This window comes from Enhydra lutris, unplaced genomic scaffold (assembly GCF_002288905.1).
Source record: "Enhydra lutris kenyoni isolate GAN:26980312 unplaced genomic scaffold, ASM228890v2 scaffoldscaffold50, whole genome shotgun sequence".
Taxonomy (NCBI): Eukaryota; Metazoa; Chordata; class Mammalia; order Carnivora; family Mustelidae; genus Enhydra; species Enhydra lutris.
Window position 1 is genome coordinate 632613 of NW_019154134.1, and position 26378 is coordinate 658990.

Consider the following 26378-nt stretch of genomic DNA (forward strand, 5'->3'; position numbering starts at 1 on the left):
TCTGCTTTTAAATCTCATTGTCATTTTTACTTCACCAGTACCTACTGCTACCACTTGAGCCTTTTGAGGATATAGGGCAAAACAGGTTGCGTTTCTACTTTCTGGTTCAGGCTTCAGTTTTCTTGGGTCAGCTGTGGTAGTTGACACCTGTCATCCTGCTCCTGGCTTTCAGGATTTTACTTCTGCTTCCTCTCCTGGTGCTTGGCTCTGTAGTTTTTTTGCCTTAAAATTAAAAACCTGGGTGCTCAGTCAGTTAAGCGTCTACCTTCCGCTCAGGTCATGATCCCAGAGTCCCCGGATCCGGTCCCATGTTGGGGGTCTCTGCTCATTGGGGAGTCTGTTTCTCCCTCTATCCCCTCCCCTGCCCCGGGGCTTGGTCTCTCATTCACTTGCTCTCAAATAAATAAATAAAATCTGAAAAACAAAAAACAAAAAACCCCGTACTGACATTTACATTTAAGATGGCTTTGGAAGGGATAAGAAGTAATTGTGTGTGTTTAATCTTTAAGTGAAGAATTAAAATTGCATTTAATTCTTTTGATTGTCTTTTCTTTGGTAAACTACAGACTTAGGTTAAAAACACCAGTCACCTTTACTGTTGAGTCCTTTATCCCATACTAGTCATGGCCTTACTTGTTCATTGAGTGATGTTAAATTAATCTAGCAGTTAAACACTTGTATAATGGAACATTCTGTGATGGTGGGATGGAGGGAAAGATATGAGATGCTTAATGCATCTCTCTTTCTTAGCTCACATTGTTCTTGAGGGAGAAGGGGACTTCATGATCAAACCTAAGTTAAGGCAGATTCACTTGAATACCTTTTCCCGTCCATAATCTCTGCCGTAGTTTGCTCTACTCCAGGCCTAATAATAATATAGTAATAAGCAGGCATAGCTTTTGGAACTTCTCAGCCTGAGGGAGCTGTGGTTGCTCATGGGGCTAGCAGAGCCAAGCAGTCTGTAATCTGTGCTCGTTCCTGGCTTCTAGGCATGTCTTTCACTTTCGGTATCTGGACATTGACTTTACTGGGTTTTTAGTGTAGACTATGCCATTTCTTGGATATACTATTTGGTTGTTTTTATTTATTTTTAACTTTTTTTTTCCTTTAAGATTTTATTTCTCCATTTGAGAGAGAAAGAGAGCATGGCAGGTGGGGGGATTACAGAAGGAGAGGGAGAAGCAGATTCTCCACTGAACAGGGAGTCCAACCCAGGGCTTGATCCCGACAATGGGACCACGACCCAAGCCAAAGGGAGACACGCAACCAACTAAACCACCCAGGTGCCCCCATTTGGTTGTTTTTAGAAGAAAAAAAAACATTCAAGGAATTACGGTGTGATTAAAATACTAATTTTCCGAGGCGCCTGGGTAGCTCAGTGGGTTAAAGCCTCTGCCTTTGGCTCAGGTAATGATCCCAGTGACCTGGGATGGAGCCCCACATTGGGCTCTCTGCTCAGCAGGGAGCCTGCTTCCTCCTCTCTCTGCCTGCCTCTCTGCCTACTTGGTGATCTCTGTCAAATAAATAAATAAATAAAATCTTTAAAAAACCCACTAATTTTCCTTCATATGTACCAGCTTTATTGAACACCTATTTATACCTAGTGTACTATGCTAAGTGTTACAGGTTGAATACTAAATGTTAAATGTTTGTTGTTCCTCAGGAGATAAAGGTTGAAGATGTCTGTTTCTCTTTTGTGCTTCTTAAGCTTTTGTTGCCATTTATTTGAAAATTGGTAATTATAGAATCATAATGTTCTTTTAATTTTTGTTATGAAATACATGATATATGCACAAGGAATACATGTAATACACAAGTTTATAAAGCCTGCTCATAAATCAAGTAACTATGAGTTTGTAATCAGGTCACAGCAGTCTTCTGAAAGTTGTTTTTTGTTTTTTTTTTGCTGGGGGGGGGTTTTCTCACCCCTCCTTGCTTTCGGACCAGTCAGAAAGAGTAAGCTTTGTTTCTGTTGCTTTGTAAAGCCTAGTTTCTCATCCGTTTTCTTCATGTTGATGTATTCTTGGTGTTAAGTAGTCCTAGGGATGCCACCTGCTGCTAACGCTCACTCATGGACCCTCATCACTATCCCACAGAGTCGCACTCACCTGCATGGGGCTACATGCCTTGCCTATACAGGGATTTGGTGATTTGTAAAGTTAGGTGAATACTCGAGGTAATTGTGAACTGGTAGGTTAAGACGGCACTAAGATAAGCCACCCATTTCTTCAGGTAGATTTCTGTTAAAGCTACACCTCCATACCTGCTTGAGTCAGCACATGCTAATAAGGTAACCTGCTGGGCCACTCACTGTTGCGTGCTGAGGTGAAGACAGCGATGCAGCATGCAAACGTCCCTGTGCATCACCAATACTCTTCCAGTCTCCTTTTCTCCTCTTCCTGAATTGTTAGTGAAGTGTAATTTATGTACAGAACCAACAAAAATCATAGATGCACAGCTTAGTGAATATTCAAAAGTTGGACATGCACTTCTGACTAGTACCCAGGTCAAGAAACAACATGACCAGCACTCAGAATAGCCCCCTTCAGCTGCCATTCCAGTTACCCCTTCCCTAGGGTAACCACTGACTGGCATATGAGGTTCATCTGGCTTTGATCTTTGTATAAATATAATCATACAGTAAATGCTCTTGTTTCTGGCTTCTGCTCAGCATTTTTTTGGTGAGATTCACCCATGCATTGTATGTTGTTGTAGTTTATTTATTCACATTGCTGTGTAGTAATCTATCATATGGAGATATCACAAAATTAGTTATTCATTCTGCTGTTGTTGATGGGCATTTAGGTAGTTTCCAGTTTAATTAATAGTGTTGCTTTAAACATCCTGGTGTGTCTTTTGGTGAACATATGTGTTTCTGTTGGCTATGTAACTAGAATGGAATTGTGGGGTCATAGAGTATTTATAAATTCATCTTTAATAAATGGTGAGCAGTTTTCTAAAGTGGTTGCACATGGGGCACCTGGGTGGCTCATTTGTTAAGCGTCTGCCTTCGGCTAGGGTCATGGTCCCAGGGTCCTAGGGTTGAGCCCCACATTGGGCTCCCTGCTTGGCAGGAGGCTTCCTTCTTCCTCTCCCACTCCCCCTGCTTGTGTTCCTTCTCTTGCTATATCCCTCTGTCAACTAAATGAATAAAATCTTTAAAAAAATAAAGTGGTTGCAGAAATATATAATTCCAGTTTGAGAGTTCTTGTCATTATATACCTTCATCAGCATTTGGTATTTTCTGCCTTTTTTTTTTTTTTAAAGATTTTATTTGTTTATTTGACAGACAGAGATCACAAATAGGTAGAGAGACAGGCAGAGAGAGAGGAGGAAGCAGGCCTCCCACTGAGCAGAGAGCTGGATGCGGGGCTCGATCCCGGGACCAGGGATCATGACCTGAGACGAAGTCAGAGGCTTTAACCCACTGAGCCACCCAGGCGCCCCGGTATTTTCTGCTTTTAAAATATCATCTGTGGTTTTAGTTTGCATCTCTGTGCTGACTAGTGAAATGGAGCCCTTTTTAATAAGTTTATTGGCCATCTGGTAACTTATTTTGTGAAATGTCTATTCAGGTCTTCTGCCTATGTTTCAGTCAGGTGGTTTCCTTTTTCTTTTTTTCCCCTTTTTCCTTACTGGTTTTTTTTAAAGAAGTTCTTTATATATGCTGGTTATGAGTCTTTAGTCTGAAAAATGTATCTTCTCCCCACTCTGAGTTGTGTTCATTCTCTTAATGGAGTCAAAGTTCTTAATATGAGAAGCATGTGTTGGTGGACATCTTCATGTCCATGGACATAAAACAGCTAACCATAAAGGAAGAAACTGATAGTCTACTTTTTTTTTTTTTTTAAGATTTTATTTATTTATCAGAGAGCAGAAGCACAGAGAGCTGCAGGCAGAACAGGAGAGCAGGCAGAGGGGAGAAGCAGGCTCCCCGCTGAGCAAGAAGTCCCATGTAGGGGGCACCTAGGTGGCTCAGTGGGTTGAGGCCTCTGCCTTCGGCTTGGGTCCTGATCCCAGCGTCCTGGGCTCGAGCCCCGCATCTGGCTCTCTGCTCAGCAGGGAGCCTGCTTCCCCCTTTCTCTCTGCCTGCCTCTCTGCCTACTTACGATCTCTCTCTGTCAGATGAAAAAATAAAAAATAAAATAAATCTTTAAAAAAAGAAGTCCAGTATGGGACTGGATCCCAGAATCCTGGTGACCTGAGCCAAAGGCAGCGCTTAACCGACTAAGCCACCCAGGCATCCCTGATAGTCTGCTCTTGAAGAACAGCAGTAAGATGGGTATCTCCTACTTTTGTAGGAAATTGCTGATAAAAATATGCTGTCCCTTGTGATGACCCAAGCACGAACATAATCATAGGGTAGAGAATATTGACATACACAAAACAAGTATAGCTTGGAAGAAACCAGTTACTATACCTAAGAAATGACTTCTTTTGTTATTTTAGTATAATGGTATATAAGAATATTGCTTCTGTCAACAGAGTTAATGAAACAGTTATTTTGTCCTTGTTGACAGATCTTGATCTTAATAATTGTACATAAATCAACATTTAATAAATATCAAATTAACTTTTTAATATCCAAAATCATCAGCCTAAATAGTAGTATTATGGCTTCTGCTAACAACCAGTCTTCCAGTTGATGGAAAAAATGGAAATGTTCTTTCAAGAGCATTAAAGGAAAAATAATCAAAAAAATTGACATCATGCTGGCATGTGTTAGTGCCTGATAATATTTTTTTGAATGAAATATTCAAATTTCTGACTATCTCTGAGAAAAGTTGTGGGCTATGGCAGAAGAAAAGTCAATGGAAAGAATAGAAAGCTTGAATCACAATATATTTACATTTGATTATACTCCTCTAGGTTATATATCTACATTAATAGTGTTTACATTTTATTTTTTATTATTTTTTTAAGTTTGGGGCACCTGGGTGGCTCAGTCAGTTAGGTGTCTGCCTTTGGCTCAGGTCATGATCCTAGGGTCCTGGGATCAAGTCCCACATCGGGCTCCTTGCTTGGCAGGGAGCCTGCTTCTCCTTCTGCCTGCTGTTCCCCCTGCTTGTACTCTCTCCCTCTCTCTCTCTCTGATAATAAATAAAATCTCTAAAAAAAAAAAAAAAAAAAAAAAAAAGTTTATTTAAGTAATCTCTACATCCATTGTGTGGCTCAAACTCACAACCCTGACTGAGATCAAGAGTCTCATACTCTTATGAACTGAGCCAGCCAGGTGTCCCAATTGTGTTTACAGTTTAAGTACTCCGTGTGGTTTAGCTGTTTTACAGAAAAGTTGTACAAATCAAACTATTCTAAATATATTACTAGATAGGCATGTAGGTTTTTGTTTTTTGGGGTTGTTTTTGTTTTTGAGAGAAAGAGGAAGAGTGTGAAAGCATGAGCAGTGAGAGAGAGAGAATCTCAAGCAGACTCCACGCTGAGCATGAAGCCTGATGTGGGGCTAATAACTTCGCATTGGACTGATTTAAAAGGGTTGAGTTCTTTTGTAATTTTAATATTACCTTATATAATTGTTCTACAAGTTAGGATTTGGGGAGACATATGTATGTGTGTTATATATATCCTTAATGTGTGTATCTTAATAGATACATTTTTATATACACACGTGTATATGTATTAAGTATATGTGTGTGTGTAAAATCTTAGTAGAGGCTAGAACTGTTCTTTATGCCAAGTCTGGAAATTGGACTTGTTCTTGAAGTCTAAAAGAATCCTTGATGAGATGATACCAGTTGTAGCCCATGTTCTGTTGGGACAACTTCCTTTTTTTTTTATTTCTCCAGAAAGCATTGCTTAATATAGCATTTTAAATGGTAAATAATTAGGAGGTTGTTTTTGCTTCCATGTTGGTATTTTATAGCTTTAACATATCTTAGATGAATACAACATACAGGGTTTTTTTTAAAAAAAAAAAAACGCAAACAATATTTACCACTCTTGTATTTAAATTATGGACTAGATTTTATATATATAAATTATTTAAAAGTGAGTCTGTCTTGCTACTATTTTTATGTTTATTCTCTGAACAAAAGATAAATGGTTTCTACCATCCTGTTAAAAGGAGGCAGAACAAGCCAAGTGCTTATTGTCCATTTCAACTTGTCTTTGCTAGGACTTTTAAATACTTCTCCAAGTAGGCCCTAGAGCTCTGAAATCTAGTTTTCTTAAGGAATCACGAAGTGGAGAAGAGGTAGGACTCACTCAGAATGTTACTGAGGACATGGATCAGTTAGTAAATAGTTGCTGCTTCTCAAAAGGTACGTTCAGAGGCAGAAAGACCTATCTGAAAACGTTGAATGATTACCCTTCTTATTTCCCCAATCTTTATAAAATTATGAAGCCTAGGGAGGGTGGGGCTTATTAACTTTAAAGGCTCTTGGTTATAGATTTTGAAAAAGTTAAGTGCTAGAAAACACTAGGCGTCGTTTACTTGACGCTGTCTTGGTGAAGCTGTCAGTGGTGGAAATACTTGAACATAGGGCATGGATCCCTGGGGGTTGGCAGGTTGATGACAGTTTTCTGGTCCCACCCAAAAATCTCACAGTGCTGCTCTCATAGCCATGGTTGGCTCATTTAGTTTATCTGTGGTGGAGTGATTTCTCTGAGCACCTTGGCTTAGGAAAATTGAAGTTGGAGATGAGTGGCTACTATCTTGCCTTCCTCTTTTCTCTTTGGATGGTATTCCTTGTTACTTGGATCTCAGGTGAAGAAATAAGAAAACACATCAGGTTGGTAATCATAGTTTATAGCATTTGCTCTCATTTCTAAGGATTAAAATAAATACTGCAAGTATTTTTCTCCTTCCAAACGAAATTTTATTCATCAATTGTATTTATGTGTTTAACTGTGGTAACCACAAAAATCTTGAAAAAGCTTTATAAACTGATGGCCTGGGCGCCTGGGTGGCTCAGTGGGTTAAGCCGCTGCCTTCAGCTCAGGTCATGATCTCAGGGTCCTGGGATCGAGTCCCGCATCGGGCTCTCGGCCTGCTTCCCTCTCTCTCTCTCTCTCTCTGCCTGCCTCTCTGTCTACTTGTGATCTCTCTCTGTCAAATAAACAAATAAAATCTTTAAAAAAAAAATAAACTGATGGCATTTTCTAAGGGGATTTGCTGTGGTATTAGAGTTTTCATCTGTTACTGCATTGACTTTTTAAGGCATTATTCTGATTTCTTTTGCTTTGGTGAATTTTGACTTTTAATCGTGTTTTCATTTTGGTATTAAGAGGATTTGCATTTAATTTTTTCTTCTGACATGAGACATATTGTTGGGGGAAGTCTAATTCTGATGGTTTATTTTTAAAATTATCTTTAGGGAAGCTCTTGAAGTGGAAAAATTTAAATTAATGTGCTTATGCTCAGCTTTTAAAATAGGTCGTTAGCCAAACTATTTTGATTTCTGGATCCTAATATTCTTCTGATCAGTAGGGGAGAATATGAAGGATTTTTTTTTACTGGAATTAGTTTGCAATTCAGTGTGTTATTTTTCCTTATTTTTGTCCATTTGCAAGTATGTGTTCCATGGTAAGCCCTGAGGATACTGGTGGGATGAAGACCATTCTTTCACATTAAGGGGCATAGACATTGATTTAGCAAGAGAATGATGATTTGGAGCAGTAAATTTTCAGGGTTCCCACCCCCCATAAAAATGCTTTAAAGGTGGCGTCTTACGCAACGTCACAATAAGAACAAGAGCAAGTGTGCACAGAAACATGGCTAAAGAGCTCACACAGCTTCTGTGCTTTACTGGCTGGCAGCTCTAGGCCACTTCTTCCTCTGCCTCCTGCTCAGACTCACCCTCCTCCTCGGCTGTGGTGTCCTGGTCCTGCTGGTAGTCAGACACCAGGTCATTTTTGTTGCTCTCAGCCTTGGTGAAGTCCATCTCGTCCATGCCCTTGTCTGTATACCAGTGCAGGGAGGGCTTGCACCAGAGCTTGGCTGTGAACTGCTCTGAGATATGCTTGAACAGCTCCTGAGTGGCCGTGCTATTGCTGATGAAGGTGGCAGACATGCTCCTAGGGTGGGAGGTCCCAGCTGTTCTTCTGTGGTTGGGGATCCACTCCACCAAGTTGCTGCTCTTCTTGTTTGAGATGTTAAAAAATCTGTTCATCCACCTTCATGGAGCCCTCGGACCCTGGGGCCATAGTCAGGGAGTGGCTGTGGCAGGGGTCACAGGCTGCCATCTTATTCTTGGCATCAGATATCTGCTGGGTGAGGTCTGGCACCGTCAGAGCCTAGTACTGTGGCTGTCTCCACTGGTCATTGGGGCGAAGCTGGGCATGAAGAAGTGCAGGTGAGGAAAGAGGACCATGTTGACAGCTAGCTTGAACAGGTCAGCATTGAGCTGGCCAGGAAAGCCCAGGCAGGTAGTGACCCCATTCATGATGGCTGACACCAGGCAGTTGAGGTCACCATTGGTGGGTGTGGTCAATTTTAGGGTTCTGAAGCAGATGTTATAGGGGTCTCATTATCAATGCAGTAGGTTTAATTTGTGTTTTTGTTTTTTTTTTTACCAGCTGTTGGACTGGGAGGGTGACCTTGTAGGGTTCTACCACTGTGTCTGACACCTTGGACAAGGGCACCACACACTGAATGTGTTCATGATCCTGTCTTAGTACTCCTAGATCTTGTGGACGAGGAGGGTACCCATCCCAGACCCAGGCCCTCAACCCAGGGAGTGGGTTCTCTGGAAGCCTTGTACTCACTCAGTCACAGCTTTCAGCTTCCTTCCTCATTATATCCAGCACCCAGGCGACCAGCCCTGTACCGTCTTGTGTAGTGTGCCTTGGCCCAGGTGTTCCCAGCACCACTTTGACGTAAGACCAAGTTGCCTGGACTGAAGATTTGCCCAAAGTGTCCCAAGTGCACACAGTCTATGGTGCCCAGCTCTAGGCCCACGAGCACAGCAAGGGAAGTGTACTTGCCACCATTGGCCTGGTTGTAGTACAGGTTTATCCACTCCAGCTACAGGTCGCTGTCGTGGTGGTAAATGCCTGTAATGTCACTGCCCTGCTAGTCTGATGACCTCCCAGAACTTGGTGACGATCTGGTTGTTGCAGTGGCGGGCCTGGTGGTGGTGGCGGCCTGCCACCGCCATGGTGGAAGGATACACTGACACAAGAGCCCAAGAGCGGGTATGCAGAGTGCTCTTCCATTTGTTTGAGTTTTTTGGTGTGTTGTTTGTTTTTTGAAGTAGGCTCCATGCCCACCATGGAGCCCAACACAGGGCCGGAACTCGAGACCCTGAGATCAAGACCGGAGATGAGATCAAGAGTTCCACACCTGACTAAGCCACCCAGGCCTCTCTCTTCAGTTTCGTTTTAACTAAAATTCACATAATATAGGTTTGTGTTTTCAAAATTAGAAAATACTTTTTTTGGAGATATAATTCACATACCATGAAATTCACCCTTTTAAAAAAGTGCTAATTTAGTAATTAGCAATTTAGTAATTTTTATGTAGTAATTTTTACTGTATTCATGAGGTTTGGAACCATTACTACTGTATTAACGGCAGAGCATTTTTATCACACCCAAAGAAACCTGGATCCTTTAGCAGTCAGTTACTCTCTCCTCCTCCCTTCCCCAGCACCTGGCAACTACCAGTCTTTCTGTATCTCTTGGATTTGCTGTTTCTGGTTATTTTATATAAATGGTGTCATAAAATATATGGTCTTTTGTGACTGGTTTCTTTCACTTAGCATATTGCTTTCAAGCTTCATCTGCAATGGAGTATGTATTGGTACTTCATTCCCCCCCCTTTTTTTTTTGATAGGATGGATTATTCTTAGCCATCCTTTTGTATGGTTATACCATATTTTGTTTATCCATTCATCAGTTGATGAACATTTTGACTATTATAAGTAATGTTGCCATGAACATTCACATGCAAGTTTTTCCGTGAAACTATGTTTTCACTTCTCTCGAATATATACTTAGGAGTGGAATTGCTGGATCTTTTTATAACTCTGTTTAACTTGTTTTTGAGGAACTGCCAAACTTTTCCACAGTCGCAATCTTAACATTCCTGCTGGCAGTGTGTGAGAGTTCCAATTTCTCTGCATACTCAAAAACACTTGTTACTTTCCTTTTTTATTTTCTTATGGCCATATTAGAGGGTTTGAAGTGATACCTCTTGGTTTGATTTTGCCTTTCTGCTGTGACTGCTGATGTTGAACATCTTGTGTATACTGCCCATTTGTATATCTTCTTTAGAGAAATGTCTTAAAATTCTTCACCCATTTTTATTTTTATTTTTAAGATTTTTTAAATTTATTTGAGGAGCAAGCAAGAGAGAGAGCACAGAGGGAGAGGGAGAAGCAGACTCCCCACTGAGCAGGGAGCCTGCCACGGGCCTCGATCCCAGGACCCTGAGATCATGGCCTGAGTGGAAGGCAGACACTTAACCGACTGAGCCACCCAGGTGCCCCTCTTGCCCATTTTTTTTAAAAAAGATTATTTATTTATTTGTCAGAGAGAGAGAGCGAGAGAGAGAGCAAAAGCACACGCACAAGCAGGCAGAGTGGCAGGCAGAGGCAGAGAGAGAAGCAGGCTCCCACTGAGCAAGGAGCCTGATGCAGGACTCAATCCCAGGACCCTGGGATCATGACCTGAGCCAAAGGCAGTGGCTTAACTGACTGAGCCACCCAGGCATCCCTGCCCTTTTTAAATTAGATTTTTTTTTTAATTGGTGAGTTTTTCTCTGTCAGAATTATTTACCTTATTTTAAATGTCATCCTGTAATTAAAAGCAATATAATAGAGAATTGTCCTTGAATGTAAAGAATTTGGTGATGTTAGAATAACACAATTTATATTCAGTATACAATTAAAAACCTACAGGTTATATACAGTAGAAAATACACAGTTCTCAGGGCATCTGGGTGGCTGAGTTGTTTAAGTGTCTGCCTTTGGCTCAGGTCTTCATCCCAGGGTCTTGGAATCGAGCCCTGTGTCAGGCTCTGTGCTCAGTGGGGAGCCTGCTTCTCCCTCTTCCTCTCCCTCTCCCTCTGCCTGCTGTTCCCCCTGCTTGTGCCCCCCCCCCGTCAAATAAATAAAATCTTAAAAAAAAAAAGCCCCACAAAATAAAGGTTATTATTTAAAAAAAAAGAAAAGAAAATACACAGTCCTCACAGACTGCTTATTTCTGAATGAGAGTAAAATGCACACTTGGTTGTTTACCTAAGGAGATGTGTGTGTTTACTTTCTGGTAATTATACTGTCTCATTTGGTGGGATTTAGAAAGTATGCAGAAGTAGTGGGTTGGTAATGAGAGGTTTAAAAATTGCATTATAAGGTAAAAGAGTTAGGATTTAACTCTAAAATTATAAGTGGTAAATAACATTTAAAGCAAGAGTTCAGGCATCTATCCAGGATTTTTTTGAGACTTATTGTTAATAACTAAAGAAGGGATTTAAAACTTACATGATCTCCTGCTGTTTAAATAGGACCCAACCAAGAAAAAAACATGAATGGTGTGAATACTTGTAACTTTATGGATTTATTGGATAGTTCAGCATTATTTTCCACATGCTTGTTGTGTTTGTGTGAATTATGAGGTATGTTTTGGTACCTCTTGTCATGTATAAGGCTTTATGGATTTTTTGTTTTTCTCTTTGTTGTTTAATAGGGTTTTTTGTTCTCCCAGTCTTAGTAAATAGAATCCAAGAATGACTTTTAAGAGCCTTAGGTCCTGCCATCCAACAGTTGTAAATGTTAGCCCTTAATTTAGGCCTATCCTAGTCCTGGCTCTGTTCTTGATTAAAAACAGCTCATTTCTAAATGGAAGACCATCTTTAGAACTACTTAGGACAGAGGAGTGATGAGGCCTTCTTGCTGGGGTGGGAACTCAAATTTAAGAATTTAAACCTGCAGGGTATAAGTGTCCTTAAACTTATTAAAATCTAGTTTGCTTTTATTAGAACTAGAGCTATGTATGATTTCTGTGTGGGAGATTCGTTAAACTGTTGTTTAGGTAAAAGGTCATGTATTTGATTCTAATAGCAACAGTATTGATAAGACACAGAGGGATGTAGTAAGGAGTAACATCCTTTATTTTAGATGTGCTGTCTTTCACTGGCTAAATCTAGAGGACAAGACATTATTAACATCTGCTTGTAGGTAAATAATAATAAAAAAAATTGGAAGTGATCAAGCCAAGAGGTACCATAGCAGATTGTGATATGCAAAGTGGAAACGTGGGAAGGTTTTAGGGTTCTTCTAGAGAGCCATGACAGGGTCTACTCAGAGTGTAGAGTGGAACATCAGTAATCAGGAACGTAAGGGTGAAAGCACAGTGGGGGTGTGGTGAAGAGAAAGGTCAGACAGATTTTCAGATGATTGGATTATTCCTGTTTCAGGGATGGAGACCTGGGTAATTTTAGGTGATTTTCTACTAAACTCAGTACTTTATATGGCATGCATAGGTAATTGTGTAATTAATTACTATTTTGAAAAAAAATACCATTTAAGTCTTACTTAGAGATAAGTGAAGTTGATCAGAATGGTTAAGAAAAGTTACATGGCAGAAAAGAAATCAGTCCCCAGTGGGTATTTATTATGTCATAGATAAAATCAAAGGATTCTCCCCACCTACCACAGCTAAGACCACAGCAGGGAGAGAGCAGCAGTTCTCACCTCTTTCCAACCCTGCCTCTCACACTGTCCCCTACAGCCAGGATTCTGTAACAGGTTGGACTCATGCTCCCACCGACCTTCTTGACAGGAGAGGCTGGGCATCTTTCCAACACCAGCCCCAAAGTGACAATGATCCTATTTCTCTGAGAGAGTCTCAAGAGAGAGCCTGAGCCTCAGAGATGTGGCAGGAGGACTGCACAAGAAAGATTCCCAGGGACAGAAAAGGGAACATTAAAATTACATTTTGAAACCGAGTAACCAACTTTATAACCTTAGAGATAGATATGTCCCACTGTAGTTCTGGTGTGCATTTCTGCCAACCCCCTGCCCCCAGCCTTGTTAATGAGTACCTGATTTGTTTGATGGCAAAGCCAAATTAATGGCCATAGATGGCCCCCAAGTGTAAAAAGATGTATGCTTAGGGGTGGTGGTCACTAGATACTTGCTGCAGGTTGTGCCTCTTTCTTTTCTCCCCCACCTGGTAGTATCTTATTTCAACACATTTCTTGGTGGAACCTAAACTTATAACCAGCATGTAGAAAATAGGGCATTGTTGGGAAGCCTGTAAAGTGAGGTCCTGGGATCATCCCAGTATGTGGAACCTCCAGAGTCATAGTGGGTGGCTTTTTTTTTTTTTAATCATCTTTGTTTTTGTTTTCAGTTAAAGAAATAGTACATGATTCTAAAGTGTTGAAGTTTAATGGAGGGAAAAAACTTGACCTGGAAATGTTTTTTTCCCTCACCGAAGAGAAAATGGGGGTTTCTGAGACAGTTGGAATTTCTTGCTCTGTTATCTCTTACCTTGGCGTGGGATGATCAAATTGCACATCTCCAGGTTGCTAGGAGACAGGCAACCTATCTCATAGATGCTGGCACATAAGAACTCTTTATTCTCTGGACTTCTGTATTTCTCAGAATTGTCACACTTCCTTTCTAAACCCTAAATTATGCAGAGGTAACATGATTATTTGACCAAGCTCAGGAAATCTAAAATGGGTCAAAAATTCCAGGCTTGGTTTAGATAAAGAACATGACTGGCTGCAGTATATTGAGGTAGGATTCTTGTAAAGTCCGTATTTGCCTCTGTTTTTGCTGCTGACTCTTCTGTGACATTCTCAGAGCACAAGAGTAGTTAGGTGGGAGTAGGCTGAGAATACCCTGTCTGGAGCTTCTTATAATGTTGAAAGAATTACAAGTAAACCATGGCTCCAGGAACTCTATTTAAATAATTAACTGATTTGGTGTCCCAGGAACATGTGGCTTTACTGTAGCTATTTTGCACTATATGCCTCTTTAAGAGGAAATTTATCTTAGGTTACAGTACAGTTATTTTGGGAGTGCCTTAAGTTTAGCATTAGAGTTCTAGGGTTCAGAAAAATGTGCTCAGGTGGTAGATGTTGATGATAATTTGGCACAAGAATTCCTTTGAAATTCAGTACATTGCCGTGTTCATCAGAAAAATTTTGTTGGTTTCTGATTTTGAATAGCATAGGGATAGAGACTGAGATGGTTAATTAAAAATTTAAGGAATTAGGGAGCTCTGCTTCATGTTACAGGAGGTCTAGCTCTCTGTCTTCCTGTCTCAGTTCAAGGTAGAGTTGTCTGTAGCAGTCAGTTTAAGGGAGGTGTGTATTTTACAAGCGGCTCTGTGGCTCTGTGTATTATGATGGCATATGGCAGGACCCAGACCCCCAAGTTATTTATGTCGATAAATACTCTTATTACTTACAGATGGACTCCCATTCTCAGCCAATTAACCTTTTTTTTTTTTAAAGATTTTATTTATTAACTTGACAGAGAGAGATCACAAGTAGGCAGAGCAGCAGGTGGAGGGGTGGGGGGGGTGGGAAGCAGCCTCCCCGCAGAGCAGAGAGCCCAACGCAGGGCTCCATCCCAGGACCCCGGGACCAAGACCCGAGCCGAAGTCAGAGGCCCAACCCCCTGAGCCATCCAGGCACCCCCCAGTTAACCTTTTTAAAGAGCTGTAGTTAATTGTCACACTAGAAAAGTTAAATCAGATGTTTTTGTTCTGTGAAGATGAGTTGGGTAGACTATACAGACTGGCAATTGCAGAAAGACACACTTTTAGTGTGAGTTATTTAAAGTAACTGGGGCTGTAGATTTGACCGAGAAAATGGCTGAGATAGGGAAGAGGGAGATTTGTTAACAGAGGTTATATATGTAGAATTATGTTGAATTTTATGTTTTCGTAAGTGTCTCAGTTATTTTAAGATTCAATTTCTCTGTGCAAACTGAATATAGTGGCACACCTTGGTTTGTTGTGATTTATCTTTAACAGATTATTATTGGATTATTTTTCCAACTTAAAAAGTTACACAAGTGCTAAGTGTTCACTACAAAAAATTCAAATACACATATAAACAACAAAATAAAATTCCCTATGATTGTATCAGCTAGAGGTAAACATTGTAAACTGTAGATGTCTCTCATTCTAGACCTTCACATATCGGTCTTTCAAAGCCAGAGTATATTATGCATACTATTTGGTAAATTTTGCTTTTTTCATGTAACAATACAGCATAAATATCTGTTCAAGCCATCCCATTTTCTTTATTTTCATTTTTATGGATGCTTAGTGATCATTTGTGAGATAAACTATAATTTCTTTAATAAGTCCCCTGTGGGTGGAATTTAGGTTGTTTCTATTTTTTGTTGCAGTAACTTTTATATCTACTTTTTTTGCCTCTATTTCTTTAGGATAAATTCCTGAGAGCAGAATACTGTGTAAAGCAGTTACACATTTTAAGCCTTTTGAAACATGCTACCAAATAGTTTTCCAGAAGGGCTCTTCTAGTTTTCAGGTTCTTCTCTGTCTAATCGGCTTTTACTTGGATTAAAATGTGGAATCTTTATTTAGTTGCAGAATGAGGAAGAGCCTGGAGAGCCAGAACAGGCTGGAGGCGACGCCCCTCCACCTTACAGCAGCATCTCTGCAGAGAGCGCAGGTAGGTAACTGGCAAAGGAACTCTTAGACTCTCGAAATGCACTTGGCCAGAGGCTCGGCCAGCATGTGTTTACTTGTCTTTGTCTTTGCTTTAGCTTTCCCTAAAAAGTCTTTGATGTTTTTTGTAGTTTATTGCCAAAAGTGAAAAAAAACTCATGTTACTATTCTGAAAAACACTTAAAACTCCATTTCAGTGTGGCTTTTTTTATGGAACTCAATTTCATTCCAACAGAATATAAAGGAAGAAATTGAGCAACCAGGTGATCATCTGATTTTTATTCTTTCCGTAGCTTCCTTATTGTTTTGTTCTTTGTGATTCTAGTGCCTGCGACCTGGGACCTGGAACATAGTACATTTGTTTTTTTTTTTGTGCTAGTAAATTCTTAATAAAAAAAGCCTGGAAGTCTCTCAGCTCTTTCATGGTGTTCCTCATAGTTTAAGCCCTCCTTAAACAGTCTTTCATCTTCACATCTTATGCCAGACTGTCTTTTACATTTTCACATGTTTATGTAGAAGGGATGGGGAAGAGAAAGAAAAAATACCAACAGTTGAGATCTTTGGGTAGCTTCAAGCTGCCTGATGAGCAGCGCTGCTTTAGTTGCTGAAAATTGACCGGTTGTGATGGGCCATCTTCCATTTTCTCTAAAGGAGAAGTGTGGCAGAGTGTCAAGTATATGGCCCATGGTGCTTCCACTGAACCCATCCTCCTCCCAGGGTAGATAAGCAAGTTGAAGACACCATTTATCCCAGACACAGGCTCAGAATCCTTTTCAATACAGCACTTGGGGCAGCTATTGTCAGTTGATGTGGGATTAAGTTTGTTGGTCCCTGTTGGTCTCTGCCATTATAATGAAGAAGAACGTGGGTCACGAAGTTTTTTGCCTCCACTCTGACTTCAACCTTTGAACCCTGTCTCCTTGTATTAATTTTATTTAAAAGCATCTAAAACTAGTACTTTTTAAGGAAAGCTCTAAAATGGCTTAAATGGCCTTACCCACTCCTTGTTGTTAAATTAACATTGCTTATTTATTTTTAGATAAATGCTGACTGTAGGTACCAATTAGTCCATTTATGAGAAAAGTGGTTAGAAACAAAAAGACACATGCATATTGGTAGGGAAAAAAGCACAAATTATTTTGCATAACTACCTATTTTAATTTGTGGTATATTAAGTTGAACAGTCTAAGAAGTATTGGGTTTTTTTGATTGTTCTGAATGTATTACATAAACTTGAAAGATTGTCGTTAGACTTTTGATTGAAACTTAAAAGTATATGAGTATCTATATTGATGGATCCCATTTAAGAAATCTTTTGAAATAGGGAAATACACATGTTGATTTTCTTCAACTTAAGATAGTGGTAGGTATCAGTTTTATTCATGTATTCAGAATTAATGGCAGTGGGCTAATTTATATTGTACATTTCAAGTTGTAATGACTTAGTTTGATTTGATGAAAAATAAAGAGACTTGATAGAAAATGATGCATTGGTTTGTACCATGTATATATACATGTGTATGCATGTATGTAAAATAGCAATTTGACTTGGAAAAAAACAAATTCTTTCATTTGGATTAGGTGGCCTCTTTAGTTTCAGTAACACATTTTCGTATATTTTCTAAAAGCTGTGGTATTTTATTTTTCACGTTTAGATTTCTATTCCATCTGGTATTGTTTTTCTCTGTGTACTGTAAGGTAGTGGTCAAGATCAATTTGTTTTTCTGTATGGATAGCCAGTTCTTACATTACCGTTTATTGAAAACACTGTTCTTTCTCCACTGCTTCATAGTGTCACCTTTATTGTAAATCAGGTGGCCATATATGAGTGGATCTGTTTCTGGACTCAGTATACTGTTCTTTGGTCTATTTATTTATCTTTATGCCCATCCCCTACCGTTTTAATTATATCTGGTAATATAGGTCATTCAGACTTTTTGTTTTTCAAGATTGCTTTGGTTTTTCTTGGCCTTTGCATTTCCATATACATTTTACAATTAGCTTGTCAATTTCTGTACAATGTAACAAAACAAACAAAAACTGGAATTGTAGTTGAAATTGTCCTGAATCTGGGGGTCAGTTTGAAGAGAATTAACATCTTTATAATACTGCTTCCAGTTTGTAAACATGACATATCTCTCCATCTAATTAAGATCTTCTTTAATCCTCTCAATAGTTTTTTGTGGGTTTCAATATTGGGGACCTGCATATTTATTACTGGATTTATTCCTCATCCTGTTGTAAAAAATGTTCCATATATGATTTTATTTTCTATTTGTTGCTGGCAAATGGAAGTACCATTGATGGTTTATATCCATCCAGAGACTTTGTATGTAGAGTCTTTGCTAATAAATTCATATATTAATTCTGTCTGTAGATACTCTTGGATTTGATATATCTATAATTGTGTCATCCATGATTAAGGACAGTTATTTTGTCCCTTCTAATACTTATGTTTTGAATTTCCTTTTCTTGCCATATTACATCAACTAGTAGGACCTTTAAGGTAATGTTAAGACATTTTTGTCTAAATCTCTAAGTTTAGGGACATTTTTGTCTAAAATCTCCAATTTTAGGGGAAAAAACTTAAACATTTACAATTATAATATTTACTTAGGTTTTTCATAGATACTTATGATCAGATTAAAGATATTTTCTCTTATTCCTAATTTGCTGAGGGTTTTTATTACTGGCAACGTGTTGAATTTTATAAAATGCTTTTTCTGCCTGTGCAAATGCAATAGAATTTTCTTCACATTGTTAATGAGGTGAATTGTATTGATTCATGATTTCAGTAATATATTACAGTAAAATTGGAAGTTTATTACAATTAACCAGAGGAAAAAAAGAAAAATGTTAATCTTGATGAACTATAAGACATTTTTTCCTCAAGATGTTTGTTTTTAAAAAATTGTGCAGAAATTTAATACATTTTAATAGCTCTTTTCTAATAAATATTGAGTTTCTTATAATAGCAGTTAATGAGAATGAAGATGCAGCATTAAAAAGAGAAAATAAAAGATTTAATTCAAATAAATAATGGCTTTGTAACTGTATTAGTTACCTTAGGCCCATCATACAAACCAGTACATGGTAAAACAAATGTGTAAGAATCAATATGCTAAAATATTGTGACTTTTTTTTTAAAGGCATTGGTTTTTGACATTTTTATTTTATCTTTTTTTTTTTTATTTTTTAAAGGTTTTATTTATTTGACAGAAAGAGACACAGCGAGAGAGGGAACATGAAGAGGGGGAGTGGGAGAGGGAGAAGCAGGCTTGCTGCTGAGCAGGTAGCCCCATGCTGGGCTTGATCCCAGGACCCTGGGATCATGACCTGGGCCGAAGGCAGACTCTTAAGGACTGAGCCATCCAGGCGCCCACACTGTGACTTTTTTATTAAGTTTGTTTACCTGTTTATAAGTGGGAGGAAACCATGGTACAGCTTGCACATAGAGAGGTGAGGTATTTTTGGCTTAAATGTTGTCTTTATGCCACTATTAATATTAAATGCTTTTTTGAACGTACATGTAACAATTGAAAAAGTGTTATTCTAGTCCAGATATTCTAGACTCTAAAATCCTATGTGTATTCTGTAGTCATTTTAGACTCTGTGGTAACTGTCCAATGGAAATAGATGCAGTGGTTAGCTCTGATTAATAGCAGAGCTTCTTAGAATACTTTTATTTGATGAGTATACATATTTAAGAACCTGTTAAACATTATTTAGCAAGCATGTGTAGACCAGTTTCTTACACAGTGTGCTATGTATTTTGCAGTGGGTGGGTAGAAAACTTTGAATAAGGGAATACTCCTACAGTATAAGCACTTAAATATAGCTGGGGAAAGGCCCACAAATACCAGTATCTAAGCAGGACATTTGGAAAGGAAGGCAGAGTGATTTACGTGAATAAATTTAAATAATTGAAAGGTGGATGAATTTAAAAATCATTCTCAATCTCATATTCATACATAAACATTTCAATTAAATTATTCCTTTTTTAAAATATTTTATTTATTTGACAGAGGGAGACATAGCGAGAGAGGGAACACAAGCAGGGGGAGTAGGAGAGGGAGAAGCAGGCTTCCCACAGAGCAGGGAGCACAGTGTGGGGCTCGATCCTAGGACCCTGGCATCACGACCCGAGCCGAAGGCAGACGCCTGATGACTAAGCCACCCAGGCACCCTCAAGTCAATTATTCTATATGTACTCTAAGAGGAATGGCTGTTTTTTTGTTTGCCAGACTTAGTGGAAATCTTCTTTTTCCTCAGGTCAGCTAATGGTCAGATAATGGTGACTTCCTTTTTATTCTGCAGCATATTTTGACTACAAAGATGAGTGTGGATTTCCAAAGCCTCCTTCCTATAATGTGGCGACAACGCTGCCCAGCTACGATGAAGCTGAGAGAACCAAGGCTGAAGCTACTATCCCCTTGGTTCCTGGAAGAGTAAGTCCAATTTACCATGTTAATTGCTGGCTGCTTTATGGAAATTAGGTTCTTTTCGTTACTTTCTTTTGATGTATTCCTTAGGATTGTACTGATTAGTAAAAAGTACAGCTAATTTTTAAAAACAAGCACATTTTCTTTTGAGATAATAAATCTTACTCATATGGGAAATGATGTAGTAAAAGGTACAAATCAGCAGAAAATCACTAATCAGACCAGCTTATTTTCCCTGTCTCTCTACTCTTACCACCATTTTCTCAGCTTTCCTGCCATGACTGAAATGTCTCAGCAGAGGCTGATTTAGCAGATATATTGACTTTGCCTTAAATCTGCATACTTCATATTTTGGTGTTAGGTAGATAGCTGCTGGGCAGATCTATAGAAAGAATAAGTTCAACTTTATAGAATTAAACTTATAAAAGGGCCCCAGCAATTGTCTCAATGAACCTCATGCCACCTGCATTCCAGACCACTCCATCTGTGGGGATATAGTGAATTCAGATCCCATCTAGCATGATGGTGATTCACGGTAGGAGACATTGGGTATGATGAAAGCCAGGAGACTTTGGGACACACTTTGTTCTTGATGTCAGATCTGCAAGTGACTAGATGTGGTTTCATAAATATTCATCTAGGTTGAAGGTGATGTAGGTGGGGTCTTAGGCCAGATATTTGGAAATGATGGAGTAGGATCCATTCCCTAAGAAAGGGGCAGTCAGGGTTCCAGACTCCAGTCCTGAAAGGAAACCAGAGAGAACAATAAGAATAAAAACAGAAGTTTAGCCTGGGCAGTGCAGTGGCATAGGCCCCAGAAGTTCAGGACTTAGAGTAGTGGACTGTGTACAGACCACACCTACTATGAGTGGTTGGGCTTCCGAAACCACTGCTTGGCAGAAATAATAGTTTATAAGGCCAGTCTAGGCTGATTCCATATAGTAGTATGGGCTCGTTTCCTGCAGGTGCCGGAAGAAACTAGTACCCTTCAAGGAGCTTATGGTCTAAGGGTAGAACAGTCTTAGGGTAATAACCTTCTATTGGAAGCAAATGACATGCTTGGTACTGTGCTCAGTTTCCAGTATATTATTTTAAGTCCTCATGATAACCTTGCAAGGTTGAGATTATATTATCCCCATTTTACAGATGCAAAAGTTGAGGCCCAGAGAGATTAATTAAGTAATTTGCCCAGAGTCATTCAGCTATTAAGTAGCATAGGTGAGAGTCACACCCAGATGTTCTAGACTCTAAAATCCTATGTGTATTCTGTAGTCATTTTAGACTCTGTGGTAACTGTCCAATGGAAATAGATGCAGTGGTTAGCTCTGATTAATAGCAGAGCTTCTTAGAATACTTTTATTTGATGAGTATACATATTTAAGAACCTGTTAAACATTATTTAGCAAGCATGTGTAGACCAGTTTCTTACACAGTGTGCTATGTATTTTGCAGTGGGTGCTCTCGGCCTGCTTCCCTCTCTCTCTCTCTCTCTCTGCCTGCCTCTCTGTCTACTTGTGATCTCTCTCTGTCAAATAAACAAATAAAATCTTTAAAAAAAAAATAAACTGATGGCATTTTCTAAGGGGATTTGCTGTGGTATTAGAGTTTTCATCTGTTACTGCATTGACTTTTTAAGGCATTATTCTGATTTCTTTTGCTTTGGTGAATTTTGACTTTTAATCGTGTTTTCATTTTGGTATTAAGAGGATTTGCATTTAATTTTTTCTTCTGACATGAGACATATTGTTGGGGGAAGTCTAATTCTGATGGTTTATTTTTAAAATTATCTTTAGGGAAGCTCTTGAAGTGGAAAAATTTAAATTAATGTGCTTATGCTCAGCTTTTAAAATAGGTCGTTAGCCAAACTATTTTGATTTCTGGATCCTAATATTCTTCTGATCAGTAGGGGAGAATATGAAGGATTTTTTTTTACTGGAATTAGTTTGCAATTCAGTGTGTTATTTTTCCTTATTTTTGTCCATTTGCAAGTATGTGTTCCATGGTAAGCCCTGAGGATACTGGTGGGATGAAGACCATTCTTTCACATTAAGGGGCATAGACATTGATTTAGCAAGAGAATGATGATTTGGAGCAGTAAATTTTCAGGGTTCCCACCCCCCATAAAAATGCTTTAAAGGTGGCGTCTTACGCAACGTCACAATAAGAACAAGAGCAAGTGTGCACAGAAACATGGCTAAAGAGCTCACACAGCTTCTGTGCTTTACTGGCTGGCAGCTCTAGGCCACTTCTTCCTCTGCCTCCTGCTCAGACTCACCCTCCTCCTCGGCTGTGGTGTCCTGGTCCTGCTGGTAGTCAGACACCAGGTCATTTTTGTTGCTCTCAGCCTTGGTGAAGTCCATCTCGTCCATGCCCTTGTCTGTATACCAGTGCAGGGAGGGCTTGCACCAGAGCTTGGCTGTGAACTGCTCTGAGATATGCTTGAACAGCTCCTGAGTGGCCGTGCTATTGCTGATGAAGGTGGCAGACATGCTCCTAGGGTGGGAGGTCCCAGCTGTTCTTCTGTGGTTGGGGATCCACTCCACCAAGTTGCTGCTCTTCTTGTTTGAGATGTTAAAAAATCTGTTCATCCACCTTCATGGAGCCCTCGGACCCTGGGGCCATAGTCAGGGAGTGGCTGTGGCAGGGGTCACAGGCTGCCATCTTATTCTTGGCATCAGATATCTGCTGGGTGAGGTCTGGCACCGTCAGAGCCTAGTACTGTGGCTGTCTCCACTGGTCATTGGGGCGAAGCTGGGCATGAAGAAGTGCAGGTGAGGAAAGAGGACCATGTTGACAGCTAGCTTGAACAGGTCAGCATTGAGCTGGCCAGGAAAGCCCAGGCAGGTAGTGACCCCATTCATGATGGCTGACACCAGGCAGTTGAGGTCACCATTGGTGGGTGTGGTCAATTTTAGGGTTCTGAAGCAGATGTTATAGGGGTCTCATTATCAATGCAGTAGGTTTAATTTGTGTTTTTGTTTTTTTTTTTACCAGCTGTTGGACTGGGAGGGTGACCTTGTAGGGTTCTACCACTGTGTCTGACACCTTGGACAAGGGCACCACACACTGAATGTGTTCATGATCCTGTCTTAGTACTCCTAGATCTTGTGGACGAGGAGGGTACCCATCCCAGACCCAGGCCCTCAACCCAGGGAGTGGGTTCTCTGGAAGCCTTGTACTCACTCAGTCACAGCTTTCAGCTTCCTTCCTCATTATATCCAGCACCCAGGCGACCAGCCCTGTACCGTCTTGTGTAGTGTGCCTTGGCCCAGGTGTTCCCAGCACCACTTTGACGTAAGACCAAGTTGCCTGGACTGAAGATTTGCCCAAAGTGTCCCAAGTGCACACAGTCTATGGTGCCCAGCTCTAGGCCCACGAGCACAGCAAGGGAAGTGTACTTGCCACCATTGGCCTGGTTGTAGTACAGGTTTATCCACTCCAGCTACAGGTCGCTGTCGTGGTGGTAAATGCCTGTAATGTCACTGCCCTGCTAGTCTGATGACCTCCCAGAACTTGGTGACGATCTGGTTGTTGCAGTGGCGGGCCTGGTGGTGGTGGCGGCCTGCCACCGCCATGGTGGAAGGATACACTGACACAAGAGCCCAAGAGCGGGTATGCAGAGTGCTCTTCCATTTGTTTGAGTTTTTTGGTGTGTTGTTTGTTTTTTGAAGTAGGCTCCATGCCCACCATGGAGCCCAACACAGGGCCGGAACTCGAGACCCTGAGATCAAGACCGGAGATGAGATCAAGAGTTCCACACCTGACTAAGCCACCCAGGCCTCTCTCTTCAGTTTCGTTTTAACTAAAATTCACATAATATAGGTTTGTGTTTTCAAAATTAGAAAATACTTTTTTTGGAGATATAATTCACATACCATGAAATTCACCCTTTTAAAAAAGTGCTAATTTAGTAATTAGCAATTTAGTAATTTTTATGTAGTAATTTTTACTGTATTCATGAGGTTTGGAACCATTACTACTGTATTAACGGCAGAGCATTTTTATCACACCCAAAGAAACCTGGATCCTTTAGCAGTCAGTTACTCTCTCCTCCTCCCTTCCCCAGCACCTGGCAACTACCAGTCTTTCTGTATCTCTTGGATTTGCTGTTTCTGGTTATTTTATATAAATGGTGTCATAAAATATATGGTCTTTTGTGACTGGTTTCTTTCACTTAGCATATTGCTTTCAAGCTTCATCTGCAATGGAGTATGTATTGGTACTTCATTCCCCCCCCTTTTTTTTTTGATAGGATGGATTATTCTTAGCCATCCTTTTGTATGGTTATACCATATTTTGTTTATCCATTCATCAGTTGATGAACATTTTGACTATTATAAGTAATGTTGCCATGAACATTCACATGCAAGTTTTTCCGTGAAACTATGTTTTCACTTCTCTCGAATATATACTTAGGAGTGGAATTGCTGGATCTTTTTATAACTCTCTGTTTAACTTGTTTTTGAGGAACTGCCAAACTTTTCCACAGTCGCAATCTTAACATTCCTGCTGGCAGTGTGTGAGAGTTCCAATTTCTCTGCATACTCAAAAACACTTGTTACTTTCCTTTTTTATTTTCTTATGGCCATATTAGAGGGTTTGAAGTGATACCTCTTGGTTTGATTTTGCCTTTCTGCTGTGACTGCTGATGTTGAACATCTTGTGTATACTGCCCATTTGTATATCTTCTTTAGAGAAATGTCTTAAAATTCTTCACCCATTTTTATTTTTATTTTTAAGATTTTTTAAATTTATTTGAGGAGCAAGCAAGAGAGAGAGCACAGAGGGAGAGGGAGAAGCAGACTCCCCACTGAGCAGGGAGCCTGCCACGGGCCTCGATCCCAGGACCCTGAGATCATGGCCTGAGTGGAAGGCAGACACTTAACCGACTGAGCCACCCAGGTGCCCCTCTTGCCCATTTTTTTTAAAAAAGATTATTTATTTATTTGTCAGAGAGAGAGAGCGAGAGAGAGAGCAAAAGCACACGCACAAGCAGGCAGAGTGGCAGGCAGAGGCAGAGAGAGAAGCAGGCTCCCACTGAGCAAGGAGCCTGATGCAGGACTCAATCCCAGGACCCTGGGATCATGACCTGAGCCAAAGGCAGTGGCTTAACTGACTGAGCCACCCAGGCATCCCTGCCCTTTTTAAATTAGATTTTTTTTTTAATTGGTGAGTTTTTCTCTGTCAGAATTATTTACCTTATTTTAAATGTCATCCTGTAATTAAAAGCAATATAATAGAGAATTGTCCTTGAATGTAAAGAATTTGGTGATGTTAGAATAACACAATTTATATTCAGTATACAATTAAAAACCTACAGGTTATATACAGTAGAAAATACACAGTTCTCAGGGCATCTGGGTGGCTGAGTTGTTTAAGTGTCTGCCTTTGGCTCAGGTCTTCATCCCAGGGTCTTGGAATCGAGCCCTGTGTCAGGCTCTGTGCTCAGTGGGGAGCCTGCTTCTCCCTCTTCCTCTCCCTCTCCCTCTGCCTGCTGTTCCCCCTGCTTGTGCCCCCCCCCCGTCAAATAAATAAAATCTTAAAAAAAAAAAGCCCCACAAAATAAAGGTTATTATTTAAAAAAAAAGAAAAGAAAATACACAGTCCTCACAGACTGCTTATTTCTGAATGAGAGTAAAATGCACACTTGGTTGTTTACCTAAGGAGATGTGTGTGTTTACTTTCTGGTAATTATACTGTCTCATTTGGTGGGATTTAGAAAGTATGCAGAAGTAGTGGGTTGGTAATGAGAGGTTTAAAAATTGCATTATAAGGTAAAAGAGTTAGGATTTAACTCTAAAATTATAAGTGGTAAATAACATTTAAAGCAAGAGTTCAGGCATCTATCCAGGATTTTTTTGAGACTTATTGTTAATAACTAAAGAAGGGATTTAAAACTTACATGATCTCCTGCTGTTTAAATAGGACCCAACCAAGAAAAAAACATGAATGGTGTGAATACTTGTAACTTTATGGATTTATTGGATAGTTCAGCATTATTTTCCACATGCTTGTTGTGTTTGTGTGAATTATGAGGTATGTTTTGGTACCTCTTGTCATGTATAAGGCTTTATGGATTTTTTGTTTTTCTCTTTGTTGTTTAATAGGGTTTTTTGTTCTCCCAGTCTTAGTAAATAGAATCCAAGAATGACTTTTAAGAGCCTTAGGTCCTGCCATCCAACAGTTGTAAATGTTAGCCCTTAATTTAGGCCTATCCTAGTCCTGGCTCTGTTCTTGATTAAAAACAGCTCATTTCTAAATGGAAGACCATCTTTAGAACTACTTAGGACAGAGGAGTGATGAGGCCTTCTTGCTGGGGTG

General features: G+C 39.8%; 1 protein-coding gene and 2 pseudogenes across 1 annotated transcript in view; 1 reads left to right on the top strand and 2 right to left on the bottom strand.

Annotated features, from left to right (window-relative positions):
• LOC111156882 (Nedd4 family interacting protein 1) overlaps positions 1 to 26378 on the top strand; it is a 70965-nt gene that overhangs the window by 18373 nt on the left and 26214 nt on the right. Inside the window, exons 2-3 of the mRNA XM_022518014.1 lie at positions 15532 to 15619; positions 19933 to 20063. Of these exons, the coding sequence (XP_022373722.1) occupies positions 15532 to 15619; positions 19933 to 20063 (219 nt within the window). The remainder of the gene's footprint in view (positions 1 to 15531; positions 15620 to 19932; positions 20064 to 26378) is intronic.
• Positions 7779 to 9116, bottom strand: LOC111156981 (annotated as a pseudogene).
• LOC111156887 lies at positions 22295 to 23632 on the bottom strand (annotated as a pseudogene).